Source organism: Pavona decussata, unplaced genomic scaffold (assembly GCF_977016875.1).
Source record: "Pavona decussata unplaced genomic scaffold, jaPavDecu1.1 SCAFFOLD_40, whole genome shotgun sequence".
Lineage (NCBI taxonomy): Eukaryota > Metazoa > Cnidaria > Anthozoa > Scleractinia > Agariciidae > Pavona > Pavona decussata.
This window is the reverse complement of record NW_028145462.1, coordinates 1925768-1942700: the sequence shown is the minus strand read 5'-3', so window position 1 is coordinate 1942700 and position 16933 is coordinate 1925768. Positions and strand designations below refer to the sequence as shown.

General features: G+C 41.6%; 1 protein-coding gene across 4 annotated transcripts; it reads left to right on the top strand.

Annotated features, from left to right (window-relative positions):
• Positions 1-1168: 1168 nt before the first annotated feature.
• Positions 1169-15525, top strand: LOC146483154 (uncharacterized). Of its 4 annotated transcripts, XM_085106358.1 has the most exons (8): positions 1169-1659; positions 2004-2161; positions 6862-7533; positions 8184-8507; positions 11212-11247; positions 12433-12507; positions 13160-13381; positions 13905-15525. In XM_085106358.1, the coding sequence occupies exons 2-8, from the start codon at positions 2062-2064 to the stop codon at positions 14222-14224; spliced, it is 1749 nt and encodes a 582-aa protein (XP_084962484.1). In that variant the 5' UTR covers positions 1169-1659; positions 2004-2061; the 3' UTR covers positions 14225-15525. The 4 variants fall into 4 exon arrangements, with proteins under 4 accessions (XP_084962484.1, XP_084962487.1, XP_084962483.1 ...); XM_085106357.1 differs by lacking the exons at positions 1169-1659; positions 2004-2161 and adding an exon at positions 2478-5274; XM_085106359.1 differs by lacking the exons at positions 1169-1659; positions 2004-2161 and adding an exon at positions 5386-5937.
• Positions 15526-16933: the final 1408 nt, after the last annotated feature.

Genomic DNA, 16933 nt, shown 5'->3' with positions numbered 1-16933 from the left:
TCAAAGCCAACTTTCAAGTTGTTTCGTACTCTTAGTTATTCGGCGATGCTACCCGGCTAGTGTGACTTCTTTTTTGTTTTTTTGTTTTTTTGAGTCAAAGCCGGCAGAATTTAAAGAATCCTGACTAGCGAGAATCACATGAGGATATAACGGTTCATCGGTTTAATTTGATAATCATCTCTTCACTCTGATTATTTATTTAAAGGTGTCAAATGGAGGATGTGTATTTTCATGCTTGTCTATCACGGTGCTTGTTCCTTGAGTGAATTAATAAAATCAGTCGATGGAGAATATTCACATTCTCGTCATAACGAGGAACTAAGTTCGCACGCGTTTTTTAAACTACTGGACACCAGGTTAAACTAACTTGTGAGAACACGCCAAAAAATAACAATTTTTGACATTCTTGCTCCTTGAATCAGTCATAGTCAATCTGATTGACTAGAGCCTGAATCTTTATGATCGGCTGATACACATCGATCTCGTGCACAATGTCCTGGGACAGTGAAATATCTTTCGCTGTTTGTTTGTTTGTTTGTTTGTTTTTTTTTGCTATTTTTGGATTGCAATCATTTATAATTGGGTGCCCACTGAGGTGCTATCCAGATAAATTCTAATTCGGGTAAATTTCAAAACATTTTTTTACTCCGTTTGGTCTTCATTCCACACTAAAAGGCATTTTCGGCCAGCCAAAACGATGGTTTTTGAAAACGCTCTCCAGATTGGCCAAGACGTCGTTCACACTCATCCACTTCAAAACACATCTTTTCTTATTTGGATGAGTGTGAAACGCGATCTTGTCAACTTAAGAGAGCGTTTTCAAAAATCATCGTTTTCGGTAGTCGAAAAAGCCGTTCAAGTGTGGACTGAAGGCCAAACCGGTCGAAAAATAAATAAATAAAAGACACGTTTTGAAATTTACCCGGATAAGTGTGCACGAAGCGAGGAACAATTTATAGACTTCTCGTTTTCGATACTTAAGGCGCCGTTGTACATGTACGTCGTCGCATTTCAATCACAACGGATACAATTAAACTTAGAGAAAAGAAGCGAATCTGCATTCTTTTTTGACTGTTTTATAGCCGGCCATTTGTCTCTCAAACTAAAGTGAATTGTCATTTGTGTGGTTATCGTCAGGTTTTTCGGGGCTTGAATCACTCACCCAACTAAGATGCGAGGTCTAAATTGCAACTCAACTAGTTGCGCTTCGTTGAATATTCACTCATCTAGAAAGTTCAACTTCGTAATCTAGTTACCTTGAACGAGTTAATCTATGAAACGCTTGAGAAGCTCACAAAACACTTAATTACTTCGTAAATACCTTCTTAAATCCTTTTTGCCACCCACAAATATTATATTAGGACGAGAAATCAAGCGAGAAAATCAAAACGCGATCCGTTTCCACTCAAACAAAGTGTCAATGGATTGGCCACCCCTCGTCAAAATCAACCAATCGCAAGACGCGTAATAACTGGAATAACTCTGCAATTATGTCACTGTTTGGTCCGCCCGCCCATGGCACCAGCAGAGATTAAATCAGTTATTTTTCCGTAGTGCTTTCAAGCATTCTGTCGTTTTTTAGCTTTATCGAAAATAAAATGTTATAAGTGAAAATAAGTTGTTTTCAGCGAAATTTGGACTCAGGAACCTCGATAAAAGGTAAGGTTGTCAAATGATGTTTTTCATGCTTTTCATTTGAGCGAAAAAAGGGGCTTAGCTGCGTTTTGGCAGAAGCGTACCAGTTGATTATTACACCCTAGAGCGTACGCTTCAATGACCTCTGTTTTCAAACTATGATTTACTTGGTCGAACTTTTTGTCTCAGCTTACAAGAAGAAATTTATGTCTTTCTTATTAAATTCATTTCACGACATTTTAGACGTCCGATGGTAACAGATTTAGATCCATCTTTCGTTAGTTTGATTCATAAGTTTTGCGGGGATGTAAACCTAGCTGTTTTACTTTCACCTGTCGATGTGTTAACGAGTTTTATTTTCGTTGCAGGTTTACCAATTCTTTTTCAACTACTGTGTAGCAAGTCTATTAGTGGAATTACTGTGTAATGTATAGTCTGCGATTCATTGTGGCGTTAAGCCTTGTCCTAGGATGTTCAATTTTGGTTGTCGATGTTCGACCGTCCTTTGCCATGCCAATCGAAGGAGGTAAGCGTATAACAGCGTGCATTTGTATGTTTACATAATATCGCTATGCTGGCATAGCTCTTATCACACCGTTAAACAGTTTTTGTATTTTGTCATAAAGGCCATTTTCACAAAAGTCAGTACCGTTAAAATTTTAACAGTAAAGGTCAGGTTTTGATCACCTTTCCCTCTCCATTATGAGGCATAGTTGACCTCAAGCAGTTCCCATTTAATTAACAGGAGAAATAAAAAAACAAAAAAAAAAAACATTCGTTGACAAAACACTTTAAACAGGACTTGGCAGGGCAAAGTAATATTCAGACATCTGTGCAACCCAATGGTTCATTTCGGTGGATATCTGTTCAGAAGGCCTTTAATCGCCTCAGGAATTCTGATACAGTAGTAAAGAAAATCTAAAGTTTTATTCAGCAAAATGTCAGCTTAAAATTTCGTATCACTTGAAAACTTATTCCTTTTAATTGTTTTCTTAGGGGAAAACGTGACGTAAAAACTGCGAAAAACGGTCAGCTAGCATTTTTTTTAGAACCAACAACAGCTCGTAAATTCGGGGAATAAGATTCCGTCTCCTAAAACTTTCTGCGACTTATATTGTCAGCTATACATGTAGCATCCGAGCAGGTCAAACTATGCTAGTTTAGACAAACATGTCTTATAAAAGGACAGAAAACGATCTGGGAACTGAAAGGAGGCAACAATTGAAGGATTTTACTTACTGATGTTCTCATTTCGACTTTTGTGTTTCTAAAATGCGTCTGATTCTTCGGAAGAGTATTTGGGAATTCCGTTTGAGATTCAGTTCAGTGAAATTTTTTTTCTTCTTATTTGTGGAGAAGATGTCGGTTTTCGTCGTTGACATGTGCTCGAATGGAAAGGTTCCTATTACATTTTTTCCTTAATCGTTCTGTCTATCTAACAAAAAATGTCTACTATACCGTTAAAAATATATATACGCTCATACGTGAACGATATTAGTTACTTTGTTATCGATATCAGCCCAGGCCACAAATGAGAAAATATTTTTTATTCCATAGCCCAGTTCCCAGGGGTTTCCTAAACTCATGACGTCACCGAATGGTGCACTCTGGGAACGCGTTAGCGCGAGCCATTCCCAGTCCCTTACGCGTACTTCGTGAGGAGGAGAACGCCAAGGAATTAAGCTGTGAATTTCGTTGTTTTCCTATTGTTTAGCTAAAGATTGTTCAGTGCACTTGTACACGCAACATTTGTTGGGGGAAGCAATTTGTTTTCGAGAAGGAAAAACATCATTGAACGTTTTCAGGAACATTTTGCTTCCCCAAACAAATTTGTGTGCGCAAAGATTTCGGCAAAACGTGTTTCCGTAACTAGTTTGCCGTGAATTTAAAGTAAAACAGTATGTGAACTATTCAGTAATATATGAAAGAATTTATTTGTTTTCGCAGACAAAACTAATGACAAATTTAAAGGTATTTACGACCTAATAACTCAGAGATTACAGAACTTGTCTCAACCAAATCAGGATGATGATCAAAACATTCGGAGATCATTTGTTTCGAAGAAAACCTTTGGTAAGACGATTACTGAGAATTCAGTGGCTCGAAACACATCTGGTGTGAATGACACGATAGTTCCGTCACGGAATCAGTCGAACTCATCTCAAATGAATCAGACAAGCGAACAAAACAACCGGCGGTCTTTTGTTCCAATGGCGGCTCCATATGCTTGGAATCCACCAACATTGAACGCTGTGCCGGTAAATTTACCCGGAGGAAACTCGTTGGTGAGAAGCCAGCCCGCAACAGTAAACCAATCGTCGTGGAATCAAATGGCGGGAAATTCACTGGTACGAAATCGGCCAATGTGGAAAGAAATGGCGGGAAACCAGCCAGCGACAGTAAACCAATCGTCGTGGAATCAAATGGCGGGAAATTCGCTGGTACGAAATCGGCCAACGTGGAAAGAAATGGCGGGAAACCAATCGGTGAAAAACTCATTGGTGGGCAACTCACGGGCGGGAAACCTTACGCTGGGCAACCCAAGTAACGTAATGGCGGGAAAAAGGCCGGCGGGAAATCCAGTGACGGACAACATGCAGGCAACGACTCTACTGAGAACAAACCCATTGGCAAGAAATTCAATGGCAGGAATCCAGCTTGTGGCGGAAAAGTCACAGAAAGGAGGCTCACAAGTTCCTAACTTGGCGACAAGCACGGGGAAAACTGGTGCTTCGGTGTTTCCAAGTTCTTTCAACGCCAGTCCTACACTTCATGAGGACCAAAGTGGCATGTACACAAATGTTTACCGTCAGCCATTAGCATACGATAGGAAAAATACAATTTACCGCCAAAATTCTCCAGATTATAGCCAATCAGGAAAGTCCAGCTACGGCATTGGAAGTGTCAACACTTTAAGAAGATATATGACCCAATATCCAGGCTTTAAGAAATCAGACATTTTTACTCCAAGCCAAAGTACACCTTGGTATCAAAATTATCGACGTGCGGGTAACAGGCCATTTAACTACCAACAGGCTTATGCAGGTTACCCGAACTTTCATGATCAACCAGGGGGACTTGGTTACCAAACAAGGTCCGGTTACCAAGCTGGTTATCCGGGAATGTTGCAACCAGGACAACAAAGCTACTCCGCTATTAATAAAGCACGTGACCAAGTTCCACTAGCGAACGACTTCAAAGACAATGACGCCAGCGATATATACAATGAAAATCCCGAAGATACGGCTTATACCACATCTAACACTATACAAGATGAAACGACAAGCGCACTGCCTTCGTACCAGGCCCTGTCATCGGATGAAACTGCAGCCGAGAACTTCGGCTCCGGCTCTGGTTTCGGTTCCGCTTCCGGTTCCGGTTTTGCCGAACCTGTTGACATGGAAACCACCGCTGACTTTCAAGAACCGCAGGTACTAAGTGGAAGCGGAAGTGGCGTTGACGAAGGGTTTATGAATCCCGGTTTGCTTGGAGGCGCTTCTGATGTAGCGTTTATGTTAGCTGGCACGAATAATAAGCCGCCTGTTTTTCCAGCACCAGGTCTTCCGATGAACTTGACTAGACAACAGGCTATTGATATCTACAAATCAGCCATGTACTTCGCGGGATTAATCGGGGAAGGTGAGTGGAAAACGTGACGCTTGGCAAGACGTTGATTATAAAACAACTACCAAAAGAAAACCAACAACATTCTCAGGGACGGTTAAAAAATAAAAAAAAATGAAGCTCTAAAATTAAATAACTGAGAAAATTTAACAGAATGCAAGGAGTGGAAAACATAACGCTAGGTAAGAAGTTGATTAAAACGCAAAAAACCCAGCAGTATTCTCAGGAACGGTTAATAAAATCGAGAATAACAAAGCTCTAAAATTAAATAACTGACGAAATTTGACAGGATGCAAAAGTATTAATTTTTGTTTGCAAAAAAAAAAAAAAAGGAACGATGAAAAAGTTTAGGAAACAAGTGAACTGATCCTGGAGGATTAAGAAAGAAGATTCAAAGCAAAACCATTTTCACATATTTTCTTTTTCACGTGGTCTCATCGTAGTTGTGTTTTCCCTGCAGGAAAAAGTAACGAAGGGCAAGCTCTTTATGACGCTACAACAGAGGGGAGAATTCAGACAAAGACTAACAGCGTACAGACTTCTTGTTAAAACAAACACATGCTCTAAAAACTCTTTAAACTGACAACTCAGACAATGGCTAGCGGAAAGATGGACACTAAACAAACAACTGCAGGAAAAACGTCAGGAGGACACTTTACTTCTATTTAATATCTACCGGTAATTAAGACAGCACTTTCAGAGAATGGTCGCTGTAGATGCACTAGAGAACAACAGACGTGGCTACTCATGGAACGAACGGAAAGTAGAACAAAGATTGTCGTGGGTTCATAGATCAGAAAATGACGTTGATTGATCAGGAAAGGTAACAAGGACTGCTTCATATGGGCAGAAGCAACGACACTAGCAGTAACAAAAACAAAGCTAAACAACAACAACAACAACCACATTAATAAAAACACCAAACACAACAACGACAGCTGTAACAACAAACATAACAACAGCAGAAGCAGCCACAGCAGCAACAACAACAACAACCACATAAATAAAAATAATCAAGAAACACAAAAAAAAACGACAGTTGTAACAACAAACTCAACCATAGCAGAGCAGAAGCAACCACAGCAACAACAACAACAACAACAACAACAACCACATGGATAAAAATAATCACGTAACACAAAAACAACGAGAGTTGTAACAACAAACTCCACTACGAAAGAATCAGCACAACGGCATTGTCATCAACAACAACAACAACAACTACCACAACGTAACAATTGGGGATTACGTTACATTCCATTCGTTTCCTTTCCGTTCTGAGAAAGCCAGAACAAGAAACGCTTTTAAGACTTAAACGACTTCGTAACAAGTGTTTCAGTTCCCTAACATGTTACAGGAACCAAACAACAACAAATTGTAGTAAACTCGGAGAAAAGCATGTTAAATCATTTTAACTTCGAGCAACGTAGGCCTTCAAAAAGCAGCATATAATTGCTCAGGCTAACGTTAACAATTCATCTAACGAAGTAAAATCCTTGCTAGAGTAATCAAACAAACTTCTTATTTAATGTTTAGCCCGATGATAAGATTGCTATTGGTGGATATACTTTCTAATATTCTACACGCTTTTCTCTTGTACAGATACCATGGATAGTGACTCCGAGGGGTCTGGTAACGACGACGATGATGACGCAGATGAAGACATCAATAGTGACCATTCATTTTCAGATGAAAATGACAATGATATCACTATAACTGACAATGACGTCAAAGAAGCTCTGGCCGCTTCAAGTGGGGAGCTGGAATCTAGTGGGCAAGAGGTGAGTGACGTAGAAGCGTCTGGTAGCCAATCAGCGGCCCCTGAAAGCGAATCACAGAGCAAAGATACTAAAGCTTCGAAGGATGCGAACGAGGCTCAGAAGCAAGAAACCGAGCCACAGGGAGCGAAGAGCAATGCAGAGGCGAAAGAAAGTTTATTTTCTCAGGACGAGAGTTCTAAAAATAAAGAAGCAAGTGTCACTCAAGCCAAAGATACTTCGTCTTCAAATGACGAGAGCGAACCGCCAAAAGAAGATAGCACCACGCAGCAAGAACAAAACCAACCGCAAGCTGCTGAAGCTGAAAACGATGTGGATATAGAAACCCCACCACCAGTGGACACTGAGACGACTGCAGTGTCCAACGACAAACAAACGAGTGAATCCGAAGATGATTATGATACACCACCTCCTGACGAAACTCTGATAGGAGCCACTCAAGCCAATTATGCTGCTGATCAACAGGCGGAACAAGCGCTATCTTATTTATCACATAGTAAGTATTTAATCAGTGAGGTCAGTAGCGATCAATTGGCAAGTTACATCTGTAGGTCTTTTGAAATTTCTTTTCATAATTTCGGTTGAGTTTCTTCTAAAACTTACTTAAAAAGGGTACTCAGGGGAGTGGTTTGGGGAGCAGTTTAGTTGTTATAGCGAAACTGCCTCGTCCACAGTCCCCTCCCTTCTTTATAAGGGAGTTGGGAATGAGTGCGAATACGAGCTGCCGGAGCATGGGAACCAGCGCGAACCGGGAGCATATCCCCTTCCCGTCTTTCCCCGCGCACCCGCTACAATTTCGAGCGAGCAACTGGGGACGAGGCAGATAGCGAAAGACGTTCGCCAAAAACGTGTGTCTCCTGGCTTTAAATTTCGGACTCTGTGTACTCTTGTTAGTTGAGTTTACTATTGGCTCTCTTCCTTGCTCAGTCACCCCTAGTTCTACCGTTGTTCTCCGTCTACAAAACAAACAAACAAACAAGTAAACAACAAAAGAACACAACAGTTTCAAATTCCAGTAGAATTAGCGATTAAAATGGTTAGCAATAATTAAAATGATGCAAAGAATTGATGTGATAAAAAGCAAGTTAATCCGGACAAGATAAATGTGAGTTAGGGATTAATAACTGTTGTTTGCTTTTTCATGAGGTCGTCCAAGCGGTGCATATTCCTCACCCACACAGAGGGCGATCATTTGCAAAGACTCGAGACAAAAAATCTCCTGCCCGCCCGAACAGAAAATAAGGATCTTAAATGCTGACTATGGTGATACCGGCAATGTCGGTTGTCTAAAGGAGTCCGATCCCGTGCCGTCTGGTCCGTGCCGCACGCCAGGCGCGTATGAGACCGTGAAGCGAGAATGCGAGGGCTACGAGGACTGTGATCTGTTTGCAAGCAATGACATGTTCGGTGACGCGTGCCCGGACTCGAACAAGTATCTAGATGTCAACTACGACTGCGTGAATAATGCAGGTAGGTTAATGAGAAATAACATAATGGAGTTCAAGAACTAGCCTGCGTGGAAGACGCTTAGGAAGATTAAGGGAGGAGGGGCATCGTGTTTGTACACGCGTTGAGAGAGCGCGGAGCGAGAAGGGAGGAGAAGGAAAGGAAGGTAAAGGGTGATTTGCACGGTACGACTTTGTTGCATGCGACAAGCTTACAACAGGCCTTCGGCACGAATTTTTTCGTGTAAATCAAACCTACAACTCGCTTACGACTGTCGTGTACGTCACAAAAACTGTCGTAGGATTTAAAAAAAAGGTTTTACAATCCTACGACAATCGTAGGTGTAGGCAACGTTGAATGACGGGAGTTGTGTGCCACTTTTTGCATGACGCGAGCAGCGCGCGCTCTAGAAATCGCATGCGACAGTCGTAAGCAAAAGTTGTACCGTCTAAATTAGCCTTAAGGACGGTGCCTACTAATATCGAAGTATTTTTGTGCGGTTTATGACTATGCGGGAAAAGCAGATCTTAGCAAGGCCTATTGGAATCCAAAAAGAAAATTGGGGGTAGCCACGCATTTTTCAGAGATAATTAAGCAACAATATCTCTAAAAAGCGCCAAAATATAAAGCAATGTATGGGATTTTTTCCTAAATTGAAGCTTAATTTCCTCTGAAAAATGCATGGTTACCCCCAATTTTTGGGGGGGATACCAAAGGCATTTGGTAAGTTCTGCTTTCTCCGTACAGTTTTAAACCGCGCAAAAATATTCCTGTATTAGTAGGCACCACCCATAGGAAACCCGAGTATCTCGCGATGCACAGAACGTATGCGCAGTAACAATAGTAGGCACCGTCCTTAAAGAAGTTACATTTCACTCCTCACGTGCGCACCACACGCGCGCTCCTCACACGCGCTCCTCTCGTTTCCCGATTCTCCTCTATCCCTCCCCATTCTAGTGTTTGCCACGTGTGCTACGTAAGCACGTGCATACGTTCGTGAGTTGAGGGATCAGCGGAGTTTTGAATTTTGTATCTCGCTGGAAAACTCTTGTTTTTGGTATCTGAAGAGCCTCTCAATGGTCAAAGGTAAATGATCAATGCCACTTTTGACCGGATTCAAGCTTCCTTAGTTTTGGTTTCGAGTGCCTTGAATCTTGTGCCAATACAAAAACGTGTAATGGTGTGACGTTTGTTAAACGTTGAGGGAAATACTGTGGCGCGCAACATTTCACGCGTAGAAAAACTGATTTTGTATGGATCAGTTGTCAACGAAACATCTGAGGCCTTATTTCTGCCTGGTATTTTTGTCCCAGTGAATACAGTTTAAGTTAAAGATAAGAATCAAATCTGCAGGTTGCTCGACTTTTATGTCATTCACCTCTCTAAGTAAAGTGTAATACTTTGTGTTTGTGCCGTCACTGGACTGGTTTGCTTCGAGTTTTACCAGTTTATCTGGGACCTGAATTACATAGACCTGATGCATAAATGGCTGACATTTTAATATTCTTTTGTCTGCATTCAAATTAGCCTTACGAGCCTCGTTCAAGGTAAATGAAATATTCTTTTGATTATTGAACTCAAGAACGAGTTTAGTAAGGGCTAATTTGAATGCAAACAAAAAAATATTAAAATGTCAGCCATTTTCATGTATTGTCCGTTAGGTAATGTTTAGTCTAGCGATCATGAGCACAACATTTAGAAAAGGAAAGCCGTGCTTAGTGGCTTTTTGAGAGCGATTCTTCCGCATTGTTCGATTCCGTAAATTAAGACCAGGAGATGACCAGCTTTAAATAATCCGCGCAAAAATATTAAGACTAAAAATCATTTACACAAAAAATTTATTACAGAATCGCTTTTGGCCACCCGCAGATGTAAAGAACGAAAGTCGGTGTATAGTAAAGTGCAATAAAGTGCTGGTGGTTACCGCATTTAAAATTGTCACCTCTGCTCGACTACGCCAACGATAAATATGAATCCTTACATATACCCCGCCATTTTTGTGCCAGGAAAATTTTGCGAGTCCCACCTAGATATATCTAATGTCATATGTAAAGCTTTGCAATGACTCAATTGTCAACAGCCAATCGCGTGCAAGGAAGCTCGGATATCACCTGCATAAACAAGTAAGATCACCCGAAAATAGAGCCCCGGGTGTCTGATTTCGGAGTGCATCGATCCTTGCAAAATGGGGAATTTTACACTCGAGATTTCTTTAATACTCGTTTTCTTGAGTTTTTTCAACGTTGTTTTAGCAGGTATTTTGGTTGTCCGGTATATCATGGAAGCGTTTGTTGTTTTCAGTCAAAATTCGCGAGTCACGACTGATATTATTTGCTCTTTTTTTACAATTCTGTAGCTCCTTCGCTTCACTGGTATGATCTCTGGAAGTATCATTCTAAACCGCATCGCCATGAAAAAGGTTTCGATTGACATAGTTAACTATATAACGGAACTTCTCTGATCTTTAGCTGCGTTTTGTCAATAGCTGTAACTTGATATCATGCGTTGTAACTTTGCATTTGACGTTTTTTAAAATAGCGCTTAAAAAGCACGATTCGCCATCCCGAGATGTAACTAAATCGTCGTCTCCTGGTCTTCAGCAACTCATTCAGCCATTACAGTACTATTTTCAAGGTGTTGATATTGTATATTGTCTTTTTAAAGCGTTTGTTGCCGTGTGGTTTACAATTTTCAATGTCTCAATCGATCTTTTTGTGTTTTCTTCCAGTTCCCTATGCACCTCCCGCTCCAGCATATAGTCAAGGTGAGTGGCAATGCCTTTTAAACCCGAATGTCAACATGTAAAATCAAATCAAATCAACGTTGTTTAACGAGGGTGATACTTAAAAGTCTGTTTCGACTGACAAACCTGTGGCCCTCAAATTCTACATCGAATTTGAATTTGGAAATGTTGGCTTTTGAGGAGAAGGGAAAAACCGGAGTACCCGGGAGAAAAACCTCTCGGAGCAAGGACGAGAACCAACAACAAACTCAACCCACATATGACGCCGAGTCCGGGAATCAAACCCAGGCCACATTGGTGGGAGACAAGTGCTCTCACCACTGCGCCACCCCTGCTCCCCACAATGTACATTCGTGTCATATCTTTCCATGTGTTTCTTATGCTACTGGCTTGGAGAATTTAATTAAATACTATGACGCTTTGTCTATGGTAATCATATGTTCCATTCTCATAAACTTAATGTTTGATAAAGAACTGATGTTGTAGGGGGAAAAAAAGATACTGAACACTGCTGGTTTTGTTGAACATTTAATTCCTGGCCGCCGTTGTTCAAGGAGAGGGTAACTTTAAGGGAAAGAAAACCCAAAGAAAACATTTCTCCAATTGGAGAAACGATAAAACTGAAGGAAGAGAAAAAAAGAGTAAAATAACCACGGAAGGTTTCTATTTTCACAAGGCTTTACTCGGGTTGCGTGAAGGACAGTTTATTTCAAATATGACAGCTTGGACAAAATTATTTGGAGTATGTGCACCACGGCCTTAGGTATTACATTCTCTTTTAGTTGACGGGCCTATTAGAGTTGTCAGATGCTCATTTATTCCGCGTGCGTGGCTTACGTAAGAGGCTCAAAGCCCAATACTTACTTAAGCCACAGTGCTGCAAGCAATTGCTGCAATTTGTGTCAATCGTTTCCCTATTTTATGTAGAAGAGCTGGGGTGGCGCAGTGGTGAGAGCACTTGCCTCCCACCAATGTGGCTCGGGTTCGATTCCCGGTGTTGACACCATATGTGGGTTGAGTTTGTTGTTGGTTCTTGTCCCTGCTCAAAAGTTTCTCCGAGTACTCCGGTTTTCCTTCATCCACAAAAACCACCATTTCTAAATTCCAATTCTTACAGGAAATAGTGGACGAAGAAGTACTCTGTGGATGAGCCACTGAAATATCCATTTATTTATTTTAAACGACCTTACTGTGTTTACCTTTCAGCTAGTTACCAGCCCGCCCCACAGTACGTGAATCCTCTCCCACCCCCAGTCTCCTACGCACCGGCGCCATATCCAGGTAGGCACAAGGCGCGATTTTTTAAAAGCCAACAAGTTAATATCGGCAGATTTGAATGACCGCCGAATGTACGGTGGAACTCTACGACCACAAAAGAGTAAAGAGTTTGGTCTTATAAGAATAATGACTCTGGCCATTCACAGCAGACGCAAACAGCGCAACGAACCAATCAGATCTCGAAGCAAATACATGTAACGGGCGTCAAGCGCGGGAAAACGCTTGCAACCATGTCACGATTGCTTTTCATTGGTTGGCCCGAGTTTTGCTAATCAATTAAGAGCGCGGTAAAGCAAGATAGAAGGCAAATGCGAATTACTTTCGTTGCTCAAATGAAAACTGCTCTAAAAGGGTACTAAACGACAAAATAGAAGAAGAAAAGAACATGAAGGCAGTATACAACTAGAATACAAAATAAATTTTGAACATGTTACCAAATACAGTTTTTTTAAAAAAGGTATTTTGTCTTTTTCTTTAATTGTGAATTTTTGCTTGCTATTGTCACGGTCATTTAAGCCGCAAGCCACTTCGTTTCCGGAACGCAGCGACTCCAAGGAACCCACCATCCTCCAATGCTTTCGTATTATAGCGCCATTTTTTCCTCTGGCCTCTCAAAACATCCCAGAAATAACTTGATGTATTTTTGTAATTCTAGCCCCAGCCCCTCCGGCATACGCCCCGGCCATGGGACTGCCGGATCTGCTTCCCCCAAGCCCGTATGTCCCACCGGATCCCTGTAACCCCTGCAACACATGCGCACAGTGTTCTCTGCCAGTGTGTAGTCCTTGCGGTTCTACCTGTCATCTTCTGACGTGCGGTCCGCGCATACCCGCTAAACTGCAACCGCTGTGGCAACTGTGGAACGAAAAGACTGCAGGTATTTAATGAACGGCTTTATTCTAACAATGCCCATCTCTTCAGATACTAGTGGGGGATTTTTTTTCACGATTTATTCGTTGCTTTTAAAATGTCCAAGGTGCAATGATCCGCAGTACTTTCAAGACGTTTTCAAAGAACGCACTACAGGTTAACCGAGTAAGTGATTTTGTGAGCACTTTTGTGCCTAAACTGGGTGATCAAATGTGATAGATTTTAAATTGTGTTTGACGTGTATTCTGTGCAGCCTGTATATTAAACGGTCATTAACCATTCCCCGAGGGTGACGACGTAATGAAGATTCTGCTATATTGGGTGTTATCCACGGCAAAGCTAAAAGATTGGAATTAATTTTGAGAAAGCTGTGTGCCGCCCAGGTTCTTAAACCCTGACCCTGAAACTCTCAAAAACCATACCCTGTTGGGCGGCACATACCTATCTAGCCTATATATGGGAATACCCCACCCCCAAACCGGGTGAAGACACCACGTGACTCGAGCCCACAACCTATCTTTTTCTTACAGATATGAGCCGAATGGAAATGGCGGCTTTGATCATCTCACCCTTGCCCAAGCTCTCTCCAACAAAAGCTCCGGAATCCACCGAGTCGTCGGGTGCAGCCGAGGGATCAGAGTCGGGCGAACCGACCATGGACGAAGATGCGTTGTACGAGGCGAGCAAGAGGACTGAAATTCAGCGAATAAAACCGCAGAAGAAATCAAAGAAAACGAATTTGACTGCGCGTAAGAAAGCTCTCAAGAAGAAAGACAGTGATCAAGGATTCTTTAGAAACAGTGACGTGATGGTTTCATCTGGTGACGCAAGCAGCGGATCATCAACATGAGGAGCGCAAATAGAATGGTTGTTTGAAAACCTTTGAAACAGTCCCTTGGACAACTTACTCCACGTAGAACTATAAAAGTCAATGCCTGACATTTCAGGAACTTATTTTTTATAGGGGATTTTTAAAGCTGTGAGAAAATTTCTTTACAGTGCAAGTGGCAGTGGAGTTTGGGGTGTGCTTTCCACAGATGTTTAAACGAAAGCATTGATGATCCTGCAAAAGCCGTAAAATGAGGCCCGAAGTGAAGCCTCGCTAATTGCCCACTCTAGAAACTATGGGGAGCCTTGTGAGAGTGAAGAGTTGTGGGATCGTTTGGGGGAGCGAACACGGAATTTTCAAACTTTACAATAACAGTCAGCTGCGAGGAAAGTATTTAACAAGAGCTATACTACCCCTAGTAAAAGCTGAGAAATTCTCTGTTCGCCGGCACGTTGTCTTTTCCCCCTCCCCCCTGCGCACCCAAACGTTCCCCAATCCCTTACTCCCGTCAGTCTTTCATAGTTTTAGGAGATGGCCTGGGGAATAGCTTGAATGTTAGTGCCATACGAGTGTAAACAAATTTTACTTGTGTAGGCATTTGGTTCCATCGATAACATAGGACCTTATTTGACCTTTAGTAGACCGGCTGTCCTTCATTTAGGATTAAACAGACCATGGGACACAGATTTCCTTTTGTCACGTGATCGTCTTGTCACGTGACTTCATGCAGTTTGTGCTGTCGAAGTCGATGGAACATGTTCGATAATTTGACGGGAATAAGACTTGTTTTGACGCGGAATAGTACATTAACAAAATAATGTGCAGTGAAGATTTTGGTTCGAAAGTTTCATGTTTACGGTTCTGCTCTTAAAACTGCCTCAAGAAACTGTAAGAACGTAGGCATTGAATAAGAGAAGCTAAGTTAACTTTATCGAAGTTCGAAATTTCTGAAGATGTTCCGAGAGAAAGCTGCTTCGTATTTAACATGGAAAGCGCAAAATAGTTGAAAAAACTCAACTCTCAAATCCTTAGGTAACACCATTTCTTCGATTAATTTGTTCCATGTCTGAAAGAAAATGTTTCCCCGTTTTCACCCTAAAGCCCTAGTTATAATCAATAACAAAATGTATAAAGCTTATTTTTTAAAGGAGGTAAAAACTAAGTAATAGTTAACAGTAATAGTTTAATCAGGTTACAGAACACAGGCAGATGAGACCTAGTAATAATATACGAATTCACGCAACGTTATTGTAAATAGAGGACTGATGGACACATTGATTGAAGAGCTGTATTTTTAATAATAAATAACTGGAGACTTTTCATTTGTCGTTGGTAAAGGTGATAGTGGCGGTGTTATTTCGAACACATTGAAATACTAAGAAAAATTAATAATCCTGTCAAATGTTGGAATGCCCCCGACTCCGGCGCGCGTGCTTTCAGATTTTGCCGCGCTTCAAGTTGAAATCTGTCGAAAAAACGGATTTTGGCGCCAAACCGCTGCCAGGCAACTGCGCACTACTGTACGGCGTCTGAACTGGGTTCCAGAGAGCTCATTTGAGAATGAGTGGAGACTGGACTCATGTTCCCTGAAGAAAAAACGAGGTGATAACGTACTGGTTAGAACCTGAGCACCGTGAAGCGAAACGGCTGGGGTGGGGTAGGGCTGGTGTACCTTGCGTTTATTGGTGGTATTGTGTAGACCGAGACGCTAAAAATAACGTCTTTGGACAGAAATGTTCCTCTCCCTAGTACGTGCCTTGTTCGCAACTTGTTGCAATTTTTCTGTCTTATTCCAAGGATATTTCTATGGGATACCGGGGTTTTCTTTCTACCTAAAAGCCAACTGCGGTGTTAAAATTGGTATTCCTACCTTTCTTGGTTTTATCTTGTCAAATACCACTCATATTCCCTACACCTGAAACACAAAAAAAGTTCCGTCCGAGATCAAAGTGGCAATTCAAGATAACCAATGGCGTAATTACTGTACTATAAGCCAGTATCATTAACGAGTTTCTGCTGCTTGAGATGGCGGAAAAGAAGACCAGAGAAAGGTGTTGGACAAAGCGGGATTTACTGTGTGCTTATTTCAGAGGCGTGGTTTCCAAGAAGTTAGCTTGCCGGACTTTCGTCTCCTCTTGGAGACGATTTTCGAATTAATTCGAACAAACTCGAATTAAAGGCGGATGGTTCGACCTTGATCAAGGTTTAAGTGTTGTTCCTAAGACAACAAACTTTGCCCCGTGTATCTCCTTGGAAACCTCTTTGAAATCCAACAACGCCTGCCAGTGGGTCAACAGTACGATATACCAGCATTCCATCCAAGTTGAGACGAACTACGCCTACGTCTTTCACGGGATATATGTAACCCACAGCCTAATGTGACCAGGGCGCGGTGACCTACAGGGCTTCACGTGACTCACACAAGTGAGATTTATGAAATCTAACAGAATGTTTGGGTCACTGCCCTGTGATGTAGTAGCTTTCTATCCAAGAGAATACGAACTAAAAAACATCTGCTTTATTCACGGCCTCGATATGGGCTCAAAGGCTACACGTGACTCACACTAGCCCTTACCCACCACTATACAACCTGCTTCAAAACTGTTCCAGAACTGGTCAGTTCTCTTGTCAGTATAAAGTCGCCATCCCCCAGCTAGTAAAAGTACTCTGGTTACGCTTCTTGTCATGAATAATCTTGTGATTTTGAATTTTGAGAAACTAGACAGTTCT

What these genes read in the sequence shown, in the direction of transcription:
- LOC146483154 (XM_085106357.1), top strand. Translation starts at nt 3,801, where the DNA reads ATGAATCAGACAAGCGAACAAAACAACCGGCGGTCTTTTGTTCCAATG. An exon ending in CGCGGGATTAATCGGGGAAG is followed by an intron (nt 5,275 to 6,861) that starts GTGAGTGGAAAA and finishes TCTCTTGTACAG; the next exon opens with ATACCATGGATAGTGACTCC. An exon ending in GTGGAACGAAAAGACTGCAG is followed by an intron (nt 13,382 to 13,904) that starts GTATTTAATGAA and finishes TTTTTCTTACAG; the next exon opens with ATATGAGCCGAATGGAAATG.